The following is a 19,113-nucleotide window of genomic DNA, read 5'->3' as shown; positions in this document are numbered from 1 at the left end:
CATTGCATCCTCTGTCTGCTTTTAAAAAAACTGTAAGCATCTTGACTGAAAAGAACTACCTGTTCATTTAAATTTTTGGGGACACTGGGAAAAAGTGCATTATCCACCATTATGGACCTTGCTGGGGAAAAAGTTGAGGTTTGTGAAATAAAAAGTTGTGTTTTACACAAATGATGTTGCCCTTGTATTCAGATATTGCCATTTACCTACAGACAGAATACAAATTGTCTGAAAAAAAAAATTGCCTAGAAAAGGTTTGCCCAAAACATGGTATTATTGCTTTAATAAAAAATCTTACAATATTTTGTACAAGAGGAGTACTACAAAATGTTGTTGAAGACAGCAAGTTACTAATAAGCATTCTTGACTAAACTTGGAATATGAATTTGTTGTTAATAAAGAGTATTTATATATTGGTCACCAATATGCCAACAATATGATGCAATACTTAAAATTGTTACGAAGACAATATTGTCTAAGGCCTTGTTATTAAATGGAATTGTTGCAGTGTATGTTCTAATCCAACTTGAATTCATTTCACAGCATTTCACCACAAGGTTTCAACTGACAGTGATACATTAAACACATTAAAGCTGTGTGAAAATACAAATGGAAGAGTTTTTCTTTCCTGAAAGTTACTTTGTCCACAACTGGTTAATGAGGTCTCTTCGATTTTTTAAAAATTTAAATATTCCCTAGTGTTTATAAACTAAACCTGTTTTTAAAACTGCAACAAAGGATGATTCCAGAAAATTGCTATCAGACATCACAAAAAACACATATCACTGTCCAACATAATAATGAAATCTGTACATTTTCAATACTACTTGTCTACTCATGTTGTCTACCTCTGGTATCTGAAGTTTGCAAATTATATATAAATTATTATGTATAAAATGCCACAGTTGTGAATGGTGGAAAACTGGAAGAATGACAGTACCAAGTGAAAGAAGAAGAGTACCAAAAGCCAAGAGATGTTTACGCAATGTTACTTAGAAGAATGACCTTTCCACGGATTTACGATAACACACAAGAAAGATCAAGCAAATTAGTTGTGTTAGTTATATTTGGAAAATTTATTGTGGCTGTATTAATGCATATTGCACCTAAAATCTGTCTTGCAGTTCAAACGCACTGCTGAAACCACAACATTTCTTTAAATGTATCTTGACCATTTCTATTGCTTAAACAGGCTTTGCATGCCACTAACCAAGCGAAATATGAGGCACCTTTAGCAGCAGACATTACAGATACAGCAGCTTGGCAGAACAGCCCTTTAAATCGTGAACCCTGATAACCTTCCTTTTGTGATGAGGCAAGAGGGAGGTATTCCAAAGGTATGGTGAGAATACTACATGGCAAGACTGCACAAATGTGTGCCTACAGCATAAAATCTGATCACATATGATGTTGTGACCCTACGTCCAATACTTACAGCAATAATGTTAAAGAAGTCATCATCACCCAGCGTGTCCAATATGGAAGAGACTGTTTGCTTGGCAATAGTCAGCCTGAGACCTTTCATACTGCCACTTACGTCCAATAGAATCACCACATCTTTAGGTGACGTGGCCGCCTGTATGTACCTACAATCATGTGCACACACATACATGCATAAAAAAAACTACATATGTTGACAGTTAACTCTTAATGTGCCTTTTGCCGTTAATGTGCTTTTTGCTGTTAGGATGAACATCCTAAAATACTCAAAATTTACAACTAGTCAGCATTCACAACTAGTCCTCCACGTTCTACCCCATTCATTACTGAATGCATTAACCATCCTCCATCCCATTCATTACTCAACCTGTCTACCACCATTTACCTAATTCATTACTCAAAATTGTCATCCACCCTTTATCACCTCCATTACTCAAATTATCCATCCTCTACCCCGTCCATGAGTCACTGGTTCCTGAAGACACGTCCACTGCTAACTGGATATTATTTGGATGGAGTCATTAACATTATCACAGCACTAACACTAGCATGGAAGTGGCACTGTTGCAGGGCTTGAGCTGGTATGCATTTATCAGGCATAGAGGTGGTGCTGAGGTTTTCACATGTGTCATTGTCATGGCTAGGTGGAGTGGTCCAACAGCCAAAAAAATATCCAGCAAAGAGCAAACTTGTCAGAAAAAGTTTCCTAATGAGGTAGTGTTTCTAATAAAGTAGCTGCTATGTGTAGACTTGGAATATAAGGTGGGACAGCGGCAATTATAGAACTTAGTGTCAGGGCCCCAGATTGTATTTGCAGTGGTCTTGGTAAACATTAATGACTTTGAAGCAAAGCGAGCCTATAGTGGAGAGGTGACTACACTCACCATTTTCTGTTTCTGCAGTCAAATGCTATAACTCCATGTTCATCTGGCGTCCACTTTATACCTATAGAAGAAAAATGTAACAATTTTTTTAATATTAACATACTGCATATAGATAGTCTATAATATGTAATGTGCATGTATAAAACTGTGTGTGGGGGTAGATATGTGACTCTTCCAAGCTAACTAGCCTTCAAGACATTCTGTGGTCTGCATTGAGCTTGCCCACCTGTCTCCTCTCTCCTGCAGCTGTCACTTAATCTAACTAAAGCTTTCCAGCCTGCCTGGCTTCCACAATCTCTTGAGGTAGGTCTATACAAGCTAATTACACTCAGGCTGTACCCCATCGCTCAGTCTGCCACTTGCTCACAAATGCATACACACACTTACGCACAATTACCTACAAAAATGATCTCAAATGCGCCTAAAAATCTTTAAAATACAGTTAACCCCTTAAACTCCATAAACTCACCTGGGTACTGTCTGAAGAAGCCCTTAGCACTGCCAAAGTACTGCCATATGAGGGATGGGTCTCTCTCAAAGTTGTCCACAAAGACCTTATTCAAGGCCTCTGACCAGTATACCCCATTCACTATCGCTGAGTCTACAAGACACAGTAAGATACTACATTCACAAAAGCATCAGGTAAACCACAATATATGTGGAACAGTGGTTTCTGCTTTTTTGTGGCTACGCACACCTCATACATATTTTATTTATTTTAGCATTATCTCTGAAGCACACAACAATTTTGCATTAAAGAATACCTTAAAAGAGTTCATTTCTACCAGTTAAAACAAAAGGCTGGAATATAATTTCCATCTAATGCTGTGGAATTCCTTTGAACAGTGAAGATGTGGAGTGAGTAGAGTATAACTGTGTACGTCAAAGGATTTGCACAAATTTACTAAGGTACAAGTTTTATAAGGTAGCATTTTAAAAAGACATCTCCAGAAAAGGTGAGTAAAAAACAAAACAGAAAAAGCAAAACTTCATAGTTTTGTCTGACAGTATATATGGTCTTAGGCATTCCTCTACTTCATCACTGCACCAGAGATATTGATGCTCAATTTCTGTGTGAGTCCATCAAATATTTCAATTTGCTACTGCTGTGGAACTTAACCCAACCCTATATCTAGCATCTGTGAACAAAGTCAAGGGATCATGTACATGAAAGGAACAGCACCATCGTCAAGACTAAGGACTGTGACAAAGTGTGAAGGCAACAACCATACCTCGGTCTCAAACCCAGGTCCAATAGGTGGTAAGCATAGGTCCTGACCACCATACCAAAGAGCTGCATAATTGTATAACAGTAATATGTATATAATATCTCAGGTTTTAGTCATGACTATTTGTTATTATATTGCCAGCATGCATATGATCAGTCAATTAACTTTATATCGCTCTTGTTACTGGCTCCCTCTGGAATCCCCCTCCTCCAGGTAGGCCGTGGTTCTCCATCTCCAGAAAAGGTTCTACCTCCAGGGTCACATCTGCCCCTATAGGAATCTCCACAGATAAGTGCATTAGTCTTTGACACTACTAAGGTGAAGTATAAGGATTGGTGATGATGGGAACTCTACCTCATCACAGAGAACAAGACCATCTTTGGTAATAGCTAAGGCACCATTCATATAATTTTAACTTTAGCCTAGATTTTCAAGGTACTGCATCACCTGGGTACATGGAAAGCGAGATTAGGCCTCACTAGCAGTCACTGACTGTCTTCTCTTGAACCAAATAATCAAATAACCATAAAGAATAAAGAGTTTACTGCCTTCCCCACTGAAGTCCTACCAATCAGTGCTAGGTTTCACAAAAGCATCGTAACATGCAGAATTACACCGAACACTCACTCTTGTTTATATGTTTATATAGATATTCTTAACACTAGGATGCTTTTAAGAAATGAGCCACTGATTTGTTGCCCTTAATTCCCTGATGACATTGTACCATATCCAGATATATCTGCAGAAAGCAAATTCATGGACACTAAAGATACTTGAACTCTCTGTTTGGGGTGTTGAGAAGCAGTTAGCATGAAAGGCATAAGACGACACTCAAAAGAGCTGACAGCGGTCGCCATGAGCTTTGTTGAGACTGAGCAGCTTCTGGGCTGCCTAACATCAGCTCAAAGTGCCATTAAAAGCATTTTTAGCCAGCAGCTGTGTATCCAATCACAAACTGCCACTGGACAAAAGTCAATTTAAACCTAATCCACCTTCTCGGAGAAGATTCGAACTGCACTCCACTGACCATATCCCCGCCCCTCACCACTGCAGTCAGTTATCATTTAGAGGGAGTTTTTCCATGTGGAGGGAGGAAGGGAGGGAGGGAGAGAAAGAGAGTGAATGAGGCTGAGGATATGAATATAAAATAAAACAGAAACATGTTAGACGTTTCAAGTTCAATCTCCATGCTATGAATCTCATTGGTTGAGCCAAAAGCAAATCAACAGGCAGCAGTTATGCATAGATTTTAAACAAAGTGATGAGAAAGAAAGAGGAAAAGATGAATATGAATGAAAAGACATTTATGTAACACCAAATACTTTGAGAAAGTAATGTGGGAAAACATAAAATATGCAGGTAAATCTTCTGAAATAAACATTAATAAAAACATGGACATCAGAGTCAAACCAATAACTAGAGTAATATATTTTATTTAACTGAGATAAGAGAAAGAATCTTCAAAAGCTGTATGAGAACCCAAGAAGATGGAACAGACATAAAATGTGGGATTTCAAATGTGCTTTTGCAATCTGTCTATGGGGGAGGGGGTTGAATCTTCAGAGACTCTACTGCTCAACATCAGCTCAGCCATTATGGTAATTGTAGGCCCTGGTCCTAGAACTATCAGGCCACATTTTAAGATATTGCTGCTATTATTAGGGCTGTGCAAAAGTGATACATATCTTCTTTTTGGTGTATATACCACATTTTCTGTAAATTCAATAAATAGTTTAGATATAATGACCACATGGAAAAACCTATTTCCTATTACATTATATCATGCACGACATCACAGACATTTGAAGGTTTTGAGGTGTTAAGGTATTTTTCAAACGGTGGGATTTAAATTGTTCATAGTGATGAAGCTGACTGTTAACAGTAATTTTTATAAGGGACATCTAGACAATGCCCTTCCTCCGAAACTCCTCCCTATGTTTGTCTGACATCTTGTTTGTGTGTGTGTGTGTGTGTGTGTGTGTGTGTGTGTGTGTGTGTGTGTGTGTGTGTGTGTGTGTGTGTGTGTGTGTGTCTTTGTTACACCCCTCCCATGTGTCACACCTGCTTCTTGTTATTGCCCTTTTTAACATATGTCCTATTTAGTTATTAGTTTTTGTCTCTACTATGCTGTTGCCAACCTCTTGTAGTGTTTAGTCCTGTTAAGCACTTGCTGCATTTGTCTTGTGTTCACATACTGTCACTATTCATATCTTCCTTTGAGTTTTGTTATGTGTGTAAATAAATGGATATGTGTGTCGACACGGCTACCTCGTCATCCCCCCACCCCCCGCCCCCCAACATTACAGATAAATGTAAAACGGACGAATGTGTTAGCAGTTAGTTAGCTAACAGTGTGAATCCAACACACCTCACCTGAATGCTAATCATCTGGTTCTCTTTACCTGCTCATCAGCACAGCTAGGCACAGAATTCCAGTCTACGTCTCTATTTATTTTAACTTGTTCCTGTAGCTAGCTAGCCAAGTGTTGCATTTGGTATATAACTGTTTGTTATCTCTGTTTCATTGTCTTGTTTTGTTCATCAGTTTGTCATTGAACATAACTTCCAAGTTTGTGTTGTCTTAACACAAAGCATAATCTAAATAATGAGGAATGTTGCTGTAAAGCATACTTTGCGACATAACATAGAGCATAACATGAACAGCAGACGTATTTCTGTGGTCACACAATGTGTAGCACCATATTGCACAGCGCTAGTTTGGATGGTATGAGAGGCAGAGAGCGAGACAGAGAAACAGAGGGGGAATTAGAGAAGGACTGACTGGCCTATGGGCTGCTTTCTACAACAAGAAGACATTCCCTAGGAGAGAAAATCATTTATTATATTCAAGCCCCAGTTACTTCCCTAAATGAATCGCGTGATATCCCATATTAAATTTTGACCTTATAGCCGGGTGGTACATTAGCGGCTCTGTATATTTTAGAGAATTATCTGTCCTCATTGCCATTCATCTTCCTTCCGGAAGAGAAAAATGAACTGCTCCTCCCCATTCTTTAGCATGAATCTGCCGAATCAAATATCGAATTACACTGATTATCTCTCTTCTCAGCCTTATCAGAGGCCTGAGTTTATTTGTGCGAGAATACTAAGACTGGCTTTCAGTGTGAGTCACAAATTCCATATATATTACATAAAGAAAATGTATTTATTTATCTTATGTTCAGTTAAAATACTTGCTTTTATAAATAAGCTTACATGAGGAATAGTGCTTTATATGTGCTTGGTTGTAATCATGCTTATAGTCACACTGAGCAGGATCTCATTGGGGATTTGCTTGTTTGCTTAACTGATATAGTTAAAGTTTAAAAAGAATTGGTTGTAGCGCAATTGTAACATATGACAATTATGCAAATCCTCAGAGTGGACAGCATATACAAAAAGAACATCTTGCTCAAAAACCACCAGCATCATTATCATTATGAGCTTTTATGGAGGTGATAGCCACAATAATTTCTCTGAAAGAACCTGCTCCAGCTCATCAAGAGGCTGAAAAGCTCTTCAGGCCTGACTCTGTTCTAACAGAACTAAATAAACATGTTGACTAACTTCTGAGGATTTCAGTCATGAGGACTTGCAAAAGACACTCCTTTTAAACTCTAGGTGAAAATGCACAGGGTTAATGGTGACTGCACAGGGTTAATGGTGTGTCAGAGAAGCTATGGACATATGGAAGACGATCCTGACTAAACTAACTACTGTCAGGCACAATTGTAGACTCCCTGGACTAGTGACAAACTACCATCAGACAGTATGCTAGCAGATATGAATGCAGCAATAAGCACAATTCCAACTACCAGTACAACTGAAAACAACAAACTGCCTAATAGTCATGGTTGAGATTCTAGGCTACAAAATGCAGCCCACTCACTCTGTCTCCCTTGGAAACAAAGGCTGGACCAAGATAAAGACAACTTGGATGAGAGTCAGCAAACTGACAGAGATTGCCTGGAAAAAATACAATGGGCAAATTATAATCAAGGTCCTGGAGTCTGTTAAAGTCAATAAGACCAGGAGAGCCTTCATCCAGAAGTCGGTGGAACACTGGAGGGCAACACTAGAAGTCATCTCAATGACAATTGCCTAGGTCATCTTAGATCTATACCATCTTACATCTGCGATCTATACCAAGCGGATGCACTGATGTTCTTCATAGGCCTGAACCCTCACTGATCCGCCTCACCAGGATCTAGTGAATGGACACTTGAATGTAATTTGGGTTGGAGATGTGTGATTAGCTGATTGCAAAAAAAAGGATCAGGGCATGGAAACCATGAACCAGAAACCAGAAGGAGAGCAACATCCAAGTACCTACACAGTTTAGGGCAGGTCCTCCAAAGCCAGTTGAAGCCACAAACATGCATTCTCTGCCAGTTTTCAGATATACAGTACATACTATAAATATATACATATATAGGAGATGCTTTGGACTATATCTTTCCAGCTCACAGTTTAATCACATTGGTTCATTCAGAAATTCCCATTTTATAGCTAATTTGAAAGCTAAATTGACAGATCACAAAAAAATGAATTCATAGTTGATAGATTGGTCAAAGAATTTGTTCAGTTTCTAATTGCTGGTTACATGTTGAGTGCTTGAGAAATTTCTGTAAACGGGAGTCCTATTTACAGTGGAGCGATTGCGTGTGTTATGTCTGCACTAATACAATGAGTTAAATATGGCTAACATACAAGTAAATAAACTCTTCTCAGCAAAGGATTATTAATCATGCTTCATCATGCCAGCAATTTATGAATTATCCTTCCATAGTTGATCATGTTTTCGTTTCCTTTCATTAAAATTTGATGAATTGTATAACAAATTCAGTAAAATAATTTTTTTTATATTTATTTTAATAATATTTATAATATGCATGTTATCCACACTGAGTTTATTTTCTGCTTGTCATTTTGTGCTACAGCCTGGGGGGGTTGCACATGATGCAAATTTTGGAAGATAAAAAGGTTAATATTATGTACCAAAAGATTATAAAGTTTACATTGGTGCATGTCCAGGGCAACAAAAGAAGATAAACATTGTGGTTAAAATTTGTGTGCTAAATAGTTCATGGCACTGCATTTCTCTCTAGTACTTTCACACACCTTGAATCAAGTAGCCAGATAACATAGAAATAAATGTAAAAAATAAAACTCTAAATTATTTTCAAATTGTTTTAATGAAAAATAAAGAGTCATCATATATTTATAAAATATATATTTATAAAATATGTGACATTTGGTTCATATATAAACTACATTTATAACTACAAACAGCTACATTCTACTAAAGCCCCTCTGTGTATGTAATCTGAGTGTACACACAGCAAGCACTGATATCAATCTTTTTGATTCAGATCACATATACAATTCATCTTTTCTGACAACAGTCTTTGTGCCTATTATGGATTTAGCCTAGAATTTATCATCTGCACTGTCATCTTCCTTATAAACTACATTTCGCTCCAAGAACAGAACACATATCTGTGTGTGTGTGTGTGTGTGTGTGTGTGTGTGTGTGTGTGTGTGTGTATCTTTGCGTGCACTCTATATAAGAAACAGCCCTGATCCACTTATGTCCAACAAGTGGTGCCTAACTGAACCTCATATTCTTTAAAATGCCTCTCATGCCTCTCCAAAAACTGACATTCACTTGTTGTTAACAAAGATATAATTCCTTCATGAGAAGAACATTAATAAACTGTGTGTTCAGAAGTATTATTTAGCAAATCATGCATTACCATTGTTATGAGGTTGTCATGCCTGCGTCTGTGGATTTCAGTACCCAGAACCCCTACTCTCTGACCACGCCCCCAGTATCTTCACTCATTCTAGCTCTTCAATCTGTTAATCCATTTAACCCTTTCCTTATTATGTTTGCTGGCCCCCCACCACCATTACATTGCACCTTAGCTTACTGATTGTTGTTTTGGTTTTTCATTTCTTGACTTTGTTCTGTTCTTGGGTTTTGTACCATTATCTCTGTTTTTCACTTATGCTGTTTCACATCCTACTGTTTATGATTCTTTGCCTGGATATTGGTTTTCCTACATTTTTTTCATGGCCTTCATATCATTTGCATTCCTTTAAAGCTGAGCCTTTATTTAACCGAAAATGCTATTCCACTCTCTGTGTGACTCTGACAGAGGTAATGGTTTGTTGAATTAGAAGCAGTAATTTTTTAAAGTAATGACCTTTTATTCATGTTAGTCTGTACAATAATTCATTCAATTCTGATATGATAATTTAACTATACATGTTCTACAGGCTAAAGAAATACCAATTGCTCAACTTGTTTAGTAAAACATTGTGCTTAGAGCAGGGCTGAGCTACACTCTTGCAATTTAGGTTTGAATACCAGTTGTGTCAGATGTCACCTTTCAAAGAATTGGAGATCTTGCACAAATGTTTTGTAATTTCAAGAGCATTTTGAACAACGAACATAAAGAAGCATACCTTTGTTGTACATGTTGGTGGGCACCTGGACCACACTGAGGCTGAGGTTAACTGACAGATTGTTGAAATGTTCGTTAGGTTGCAGGATGAACTCTCCACCGAGTTCCACGTTGTTCCCTTCCTGGTCCAGCTCATTTATGAGCACAGCATTAAAGTATTCATACTAAAGGAGGAGAAAGAGGAAAAGAGCATCAGTGAAGAACGCCACTTAAGTGTAAACAGTTCTCTACTCAAGCTTGTATTAGAGACAGGGCCCCCTAAGAGAAATGCGAACTTGCTAGACAATCTTCAAAAAACCTCACTGGACTGAACACTATAATGATATGGGGGCAAGCCATTTTGGACAACCGTACTGGCTTTTTCCTTAGTACATAATTTGGGACCACTTCACATCACAACCTCCCAAAAATATGAAAATGGAATTCAGAAACCTGGTTTTGTGAATGATCCTATAGGTCCACTTTAAACTTTTATAAATTAGATTATGGACCTTTTGTGGTAAAACAGAATTCCATTACTTGGTTGTTATATTAACCTTGTGGCTTGAGTGCAAAACCTCACAAGAAAAATCCAGTTGTCAACTACTTTTTTGGGTAAGTGGAAAACTGTGTAAAATGGATTTTTGATTTTTGCCAAGACATGCTTGTGACGAGACAAGCAAGGCCAGACGCTCACGGATGTAGAGAAATAGATTTATTATATTCCAACTTCGTGATGGGTGAACAGACCAGGGTCAAACCCAGGAAAGCCAAGACAGGGGTAATACAAATCATAAAGGTAAACAGTTTGTCCAAAAACCAAAGAGCAATAGCAAACCAGGCAAACAATACCAAAAAGGGGGCAGGCAAAAATCAGAAGTCTAGAGAGCAAGAAACACGGGAGAGAAAACAAGGAAAGAACACTCGGTAAACACACTCAAAACTAGTGGCAATAATTCGCAATACTGGTAAGGTCTAAGCAGATTTATATACAGTTGAGACATAGAGAAACAGGTGATGTCAATATTCTGGTTATGAGGATCTGAATGAATGTGTATGATTGGATGAGTCTTTAGCCATGTGACGCACAGTATGTTGGGTGTTGTAGTTTGCTTGGGGTTGGGTCGACGTGACAATGCCTTTAAGCTGCACCAATCCCCAAGTCTGAAACTAGCATGATCACACAACTGAAAATTTGTAATAACCATCCAACATGTATAAGGTTAAGATTACAAATGGTTAAAATTAGGCCTAGTGTCATGTATTGGATTTGTTGTTGTTTTTACAACTTCATTTGTACAGAGTACAATGAGATCTCTTGCTCATTCTAATTGGTATTAAGTTTAGGTGAGATAACTCAGTCTAAATCGCTAAAAATCAGTACCAAGTTGGATGTTTTCTAAATTTCTGTTATGGACAGATAAACATTACTCATTTAAGTAGTGGGACCTCAATGAAATATTGACAACCAGCAAATTCCAATGCACACCTGCACAGCCAGAGCAACACAGTGCAGTGCTGAATCACTCTGAACTAATGCTGAATCAGCAAAAATAAATAAATAGAACCACACAGCTCAATACATTCCACCAGACATTCATTACACACACTTTGACCTTAAAGTACACATTTACAAGCACAAAAAGAACAAACAAGCACAACCCTTCACCCTTTAACCTTTTTCCTGTGTCTCTGGAGAAGTTATTAATAAATCAGTTATTACATTTAAATACAGAGCAGTACTATCGCTATAGACTTCACTGATATTTTCAGTTTCTACTCATTTCAATGGAACAATACAACTTATCAGACTTTAAGCTATAAACTCCAAGATTCAAGAGCCTTGTCATGAGATATTTTCGCCTACTGATCTAAATCAGGATTTAGTGCAAATGATTGCTTTTTCATTTTCATTCAAATTGTTTTATTTGGCAGATTTAGCAGACAACTCGGGCAAAGAACAATACAAGCATTTTAAGATGGTTTATATGACCGCTGACAATTAAACATATGGTTTTGCATCTTTGTGGTACAGAAAGGTAAAATCTTTGGTCTTTTATTTGAATTAAACAAATAAATGTTGGCTGCCTGCTCTTCATAACACAATTCTGTTGCCAGATCAAAAGTGATCATAGAACACCTTAAAAGAAAATCTGTGGAAGCAGAAAAGACAAGAAGGGGTTCCTAAAGAATTTCTAAATATTCAGACCTCGATCAGCCCAAAGAGGCACAGATAGTTTGAATACTGAGACAATTCAGTACCATTGCTACTCTGGCTAAGAGTGCGTGTCCTATAAAGACCAGAATTCCCAATCCTGATGGAGTGAATACACCCTTCATCCCACCAAGTTCACATGCCCCCCACCAACTGGAGCCATATCTCCACCCTCCCGTTCCTAACACTTCACTCCAACTCCCTACGTCATCTCAGCGATGCAAGCAGCACACATATATAGCCATCAATTATGTCTCAGGAATCGCTGCTCATATATCAATATAATTTATCTGTGTTCATTGGCCTGGTTATTATCTTATTATCAGGGCCTGGCCAAGACACCCAGGCACAAGGTGAAAGCATTGAGTCTACAGCCAAAGGACTCCCTCAGAGCAAAGTAAACCCCCAGCTATTACAGTACTGCTTTTACTATAGAATCTCTACTCATTTGCAGTCTTTTGCATCTGAGCTCAGCTTAATTCTTGTGCACAAAACATGACAATTTAGCAACACATCAGCACAAATGTGAAGATATCGCAAAACAATGTATGTTTATTTGCATAAGTATGACAAGGTCTGACATCTTACTCACAGAGATTTCAAAGGGAGCAAAAAAAGGTATGTAGCAAATATCAGGGTAAGTAAATTGGAGGAAAAAAGAGACCAACTCCTCAGGGCGGAACACTATTATCCTTACAACTACACAGCTTCCTGATGATCATTTCAGAGAATTGGCTAGGCTCTCTCCCCAGTACTGAGCCCTGAGAGTGAGCAGCGAGGCAGTGGGAAATGACACGCTTAGCGAACACATCCCACGAGCTCCCGTGCAAAATGGCTGATGGTGCTGTGTGACACAAACGAGCGTTCAACAGCTGTGTACATACGCCGTCAGTGAAGGCAGCAGAGCATCAATGACATTTGGTGAACAGATGCTTACTTTATGGAGCAACAGGGCCACTGGCTCTTATCACATATGGCCATGTGCATTGCAGAGGATTAATGATGCCACTTGACACAGAAAACCGATAGTGTTAATGTGGCGTTCACAATTTAAACATAGCAAGTGGGACTTTAGAGCTGCATCAGGAGTTTTGTTTCTTTACCATGATGACATGATCACAGTTTAGTTTGTGAAGCTTGAGTAGTGGGTGTTAAACCTGATGAAGTTGATGTGAAAGTTCATAGAAATCCTGGTCAGATAAAGACTCATGTAACTATGGTAAAACAAAAAAGATCAAACTTTACAAGCCTATTCTCTCTCTCTCTCTCTCTCTCTCTCTCTCTCTCTCTCTCTCCATAAATCAAGGCTTTACACCATCTCCCAGCCCAATTATCCTTTAACCTTTCACCCTCTTATCTATTCTCTCACTCTTTCCCTCTCCATCTCTCTCTCCCCTACTTCTCACTTCTCTCTTCCACTCTATCTCTAGCCTGCTCTCACACTTTCTCTCCTATTCTCACACTCTCTCCTACTCTCTCTCTCTTGCTCACTCCCCTCCCACTTCATGGAAGCCCGTATTTTTAATCAAAGTCTATTATCACCCTAAAGACCTAATTGTGCCATGAATGATGGATTGATGCAGAGTGGAAACGGAGCTGGCTCTCTTAGCTGTTCTCCATCTATGAGCCCCATTGTGAGTGCCATCCACATCATCCACCCCACATCATCCACCCCACAACATCGAGCCCACAGCATGGAGCCCCCAGAAACCACCCCTCATCATCCACCTCGCATCATCCGTGCCATATCATCCACATCGCATCATCCAGCCAACAACATCCCCCCCATCTCATTCATCTCACATCATCCATGCCACGTCATCCAGCCAACAACATCCACCTCACATCATCCACTCCACATCATGCACCCCACGTCATCCACCTCATATCATCCACCCCACATCATCCACTCAACATTATCCAGCCCACAACATCCACCTCACATCATCCACTCCACATGCACAGCTTGAGCAGTGCAGTTACGATCTGAGGAATTACATGGCTGAACTGCCAAACTATGATGGCAGTAATTACACCAAGATATGTCCGGCTACATGTGTGTAAATGGCAGAGTATTTGTGAGGAAGAGAATGGCATGTCTTAGGGGAAATAAAATACAGCTGTGATTCATACACTCACCCGGGAGATTTTTCATTGGATAACCACCTGTTCACCATGTTCAACGAGAACATATAACACATTTGTCAGGTTCAGACTATAAACATTTTTCTGTCACATCTGATTGATCATATGCCCCCACCCCTTCATTTTTCATTTTCATTTTCCCAACATCTCAACACTAATACTACCTGGTCCAGCTATTCAGTTGTAGTCTGTCAATATTGGCTAAATATGGGGCAAAATATTGAAACTGACGAATCAGAATAATATATTATTGGCATGGAATGATAGTTATTACATAGTTATTACAGTGCATTAAGTTACAGTTATATTGGGCTTTCAAAAGTTCTTCTATTTCTCAGCCACCATGCAAGTGTCTGTGTATAAACAAATGAATGAATGAATGAATGAATGAATGAATGAACAAAAGAAAGAAACAAACAACAACATGTGTCGCTGTCTTATCTGTAATCCTAAAATATATGTTTTGAGTAAAAGTCTGAAATGCCTTTGGACAAACGTCAATAGCATCTAACAGAGCAGCAGCCGGTGCCCTTTTAGAGCAACACTATAGAGAACACAGCCTGATCTGATTAACTCCACTAGCCGTTCAAGTGCACAACACAACAAGCTTTCCCAAGCTGACCTTTAGTTTAAAGGATCATTGTTAAATATTAAATAATATGAAAATGGCCTCATCGTTCACAGCTATTGACAAGTGCAATGGAAGGCTCCTCTTACACCTGACCTTTAGATGTCAAGTGTAAAGGCAGTTCTAGGGTTTTAGGCTAGAAAAGAAGTCAAGAGCGCTACTTTACTTTGGAACAGTCATCCCAGCTCTGGGTGTAATGCAAATCTCACAACAAATATGTTGTACCACATCTTAAATATTTAGGAGTCAGCAGCTGAATGATTAGGAGGTTCTCCATAACCTCTCCATACCACCTGGTAGAGCAGGTATAATAAGATCCTAGAAACACCAAGATCATGGCTTTAACTCCTAGAAAGCAAACATACTATCATACAATTAACATATACACGTTAGTTGCTCTGGATGAAAGTTTGTGCTTTATGCTGAAAATGTAAGAGTATAAATCTCTGATTGTAGATCACTGTCCTACCATGTGTGAGTTCCTGGGGCTATGAGATGTGTTCTATGGTGGTGAATGCTGCTCAAATGTGGTCACTTTTGCACTTGACAGATATCATTTGTCATTATTATTTGGAGTAAGATACATTTATTATATTTTTTATGCATTACAACTTCAATCACACCTATTTGCAGGACTGGATGTAGGTATCTGGGTAGGTAAATACAAAAAGGATAAAAAAAACTAAAACAGGTTGTAGGCAATGCTCATATACACCCAACGCAGATATTCCTATATGCACAGATGTTCTGCCTTCTATATGAGATTATATGAACTCCCTTTCCTGGAGTTTACTGAAAAGTTTTGTAACCTAAAAAAGATACTCTTCTTTAGCTTCATCAATCCAGCCCTATTTTAGAAAGCCCACACAGTTCACTAACAGTCCTACCATCTTATCAGTACACATTATACCCTTCGGTTCTCTGTGTCTGTGTGGGCACGGATGGCCTACAAGCCACCATGCATTTTTCGAGTCCACCCCCTCAATAGCTGTCTATTATCAGTGGACAAAGAAGTAATAAATGAGTTTGCTCACAGTGGTGCATATGTGCAGTAATTCTTAAGGTTCTCTGCATGCTTCACAAATGTCATAGGTTGCAATCCACAGTGTGATGCTCAGGTCTTGGTTCCCCCAGTTTAGCCCAAATGGCAAGACAGGTGAAGGATTGCCTTTTTTAAACAATAAGAGCACTGGCTTATCTCAGTTGCCCTGTTGTTCCGATCTGTCTGAGACATACCCATTAGTTTTTCAGTGTCCTGCTATTTTATTGGCTGAAGGCTTTGAATGGCAGACACTTGAGCAGTTAGTTATGTGTCAGTGAGCTAAGCGGTTCAACAAAACCCTGACAGTTCTATTGCTTGGGCTGCCATGTCTGAACATTTCTTCTCCATAAAGTGGTGAAAATTATATTATCCTTAAATGAAAAGATTTTTAAAATCAGATCAAATCAGGAGACTCAAATGTACATTTCAAGCTTTTTTGCTGTTTGGCTGGTATTTTGGCTAAGCTGTTTCACGAGAGAGGCTCTTTTTAATAATTAGCATGCTCAACGTTGCTTGTATTTATGGTGCTGCTTTCGCTTCACCATTTGCGTTTCTGCTTCATGAAATGCTTTTAAATGACTGCTCTTTCTCTCAGCACAGCATGTGAGTTGCACTTTCTCCACTCAGTCTATGCACACATCTTCTGCAGTCACTCCGACAGTCTCTCTTTGGCATAACTCTGTTCCCTGAAGACATCTAAAAAGCCTACATCAAGTCCTCAGGGAATATAATAGATTATAGAAAAGGGTGGGAGCATTAAATGCGCATGTTATTATGGAAAATGCTTTGTCAGGGTTGAGATCAGGGGGTTTAAGGGTATCTCTGCCAAGCACATCAACGCAGTTGCTCTCAGGGCTCACATCTACGTTAGTGTTCCAGCACCTTGTGTTATGGTGCTGAGCCTTCTCTTGCATGGAGTCTCACAGGTGGGGTGCTGGTTAGGGGTGCAGTCCACAACAGCCTCCTCTCATTGCTGTAGTGTTTACTGGCAAAATCTAAAGCTCACATCCTTTATATGATGGATGGAGAATGTGGCTCTGAATTCATATTGGAAAAATTGCTTTTACCCTGCTTGTTGGAACTCTTTTTGGTCAAATGTTTTTGTGACGGTGAGCGGTAAGGAGGTGGACGCATGTGTGGAGATGAGCGAGATTTATTAGGGGCAAATCGAGAGTCGTAGTCGTCGGAGTAGTCCAGGGTCATAGAGCCAACATGGAAAGTATGAGGATACATGATTAATCAAACAAAAGCACGAAGGCAAACAGGGGAAGCAGGCTACAAGAGATGCTAGGACAAACTCAGAGGCTAACAAACACGAAGGCTAGGAAAAACACAAAGGCACGGAGTACAAACTTACATACAGGCTTTCAGATATTCAGACATTCAAACAAACATCCAACCACTAATGAACAGCCAAGACAAAGTGAACAAGACAGGGCTAAAATACATGAACTTAACAAGACTAGAAACGAGGAACAGGTGAAAGTAATGACAGGCCAAACAAAGGGTGGAGAAAACAAAACTAAGGAATGGAACCAAAATAACACAAACGACAGGGAAACCATCAAAGCGAGGCGGGACCAACCATGACAGTTTTATGTAGAAATGGCTGATCCCAGATCTCAGTGTATTTGTGTGTATCCTTGTATTTGTATTGCATATATGTACATTTGATATGAAAAGGCACATTGTGTAAATCTGTCTGTATGTGGAAATTCTTCAGGCAATTCCTGTTTCAGTATGACGTCTATGTTTCTATTCTTTGTCTTGGCACATACCCTTACCAAATGGTAGTACTCAGATATTAATATTCATCAAGAAGTGCAAATGGGAAGACATGATACCATAATGATCATTAAACCAGAAGTCTTTAACAGAAGCATAATATGACCTACACTAGCTACTAAACAGAAAACTCAAACTCTTAACATTTATATATTCTATAATGTTGGCCTGTGGCAGTCACAAAAGACAAAGCTGCAAAAATGCAAATGCTCACATGAATGCAGGGAGACAGGCAGACATGGCAAGCGTGCACACACACACACACACACACACACACACATACATACACACACACACTCGCACAAAATGCAAATCACAGACTCCAAGAGTTTATGGATTCCAGAACCATACAGAGATATGAACAATAACTATTGATTTTGCTTTCAGAGCTTGCATGAGATAGATACAAGGACAGAAACAGAAAGGCGTGTGTGTGGTGTGTGTGTGTGGGAGGGGGGGGTGCTTGAAGTCTTATATGTGTTTGATATAACTTGTCACAATATTTGATTTTCATATTTCATTTAATAACAAATTAGACAAGGTAAATAATATACCTAGACAACATGTTCGATGCTATGCATATTTCTTTCTTTCTTATTTTGGAATCACCTACAGGTCCATTCAAAATTTTATTGACAACTACAGTTTGTTTAATTTTTTACAGCTAACGATACAAACAAGCAAATTAAATTTAAGACTTCCATATGATTGCATAGCAGTAGCTTAATATTAGAACAATATTATGTATCATCAAACTGGCTTCATATTGTAAAAACACGAAATTAAAACTTTTGATCTGCAGTGTAAAGTACAATATTCTAGACAGGTATGCAGATGGACAGACAGACACAAAGTACATAGACAGACTGACAGATGTACTGTGGGAATATTTGCTACAGCTGCAAACACAGAACATAGAGTGCACACAACCGATTTCAGGGTTTCAGATTTAACATAACTACATATGATGCAAAGCCTCTACATGCACATTACATACACACATTTACACACAGATTTATATACAAAGACACAAACAGGTTGCGGACTGCAACAATTAATCTTTCTTTGCAATAATCAGTGGCAGAAAAAGGACATATTATGCCAACATGTTGTATACAAATCACCAGACATTCATCAAGATTAAGTAAAACAAAGCCTGCCACAGGCAGACAGACCTACACAGGATTTGAACAAAGCTTGGGTCAGACTGAAGCTCAAATGGCAGAAAATGGTGAAACGTTTTTACAAAGGCTGTCTGAGAGACAGGAAATGCTAACTAAAAGGTTAGGCAGAAAG

The 19,113-nt window shown here is 38.8% G+C and overlaps 1 protein-coding gene across 2 annotated transcripts in view; it reads right to left on the bottom strand.

Moving 5' to 3' along the window:
* The window catches only part of cacna2d3a (calcium channel, voltage-dependent, alpha 2/delta subunit 3a), a 174,071-nt gene that overhangs the window by 96,526 nt on the left and 58,432 nt on the right, over nucleotides 1-19,113 (bottom strand). For both annotated transcript variants that reach the window (XM_035536210.2, XM_035536211.2), the window contains exons 5-8: nucleotides 10,025-10,187; nucleotides 2,794-2,925; nucleotides 2,325-2,385; nucleotides 1,436-1,586 (exon numbers count right to left, since the gene is read on the bottom strand). In XM_035536210.2, coding sequence (XP_035392103.1) covers nucleotides 1,436-1,586; nucleotides 2,325-2,385; nucleotides 2,794-2,925; nucleotides 10,025-10,187 — 507 coding nt within the window. The remainder of the gene's footprint in view (nucleotides 1-1,435; nucleotides 1,587-2,324; nucleotides 2,386-2,793; nucleotides 2,926-10,024; nucleotides 10,188-19,113) is intronic.

Source organism: Electrophorus electricus, chromosome 20, assembly GCF_041902795.1.
Source record: "Electrophorus electricus isolate QZ-2024a chromosome 20, ASM4190279v1, whole genome shotgun sequence".
Classification (NCBI taxonomy): Eukaryota; Metazoa; Chordata; class Actinopteri; order Gymnotiformes; family Gymnotidae; genus Electrophorus; species Electrophorus electricus.
This window is presented reverse-complemented; position numbering and strand designations above follow the sequence as displayed.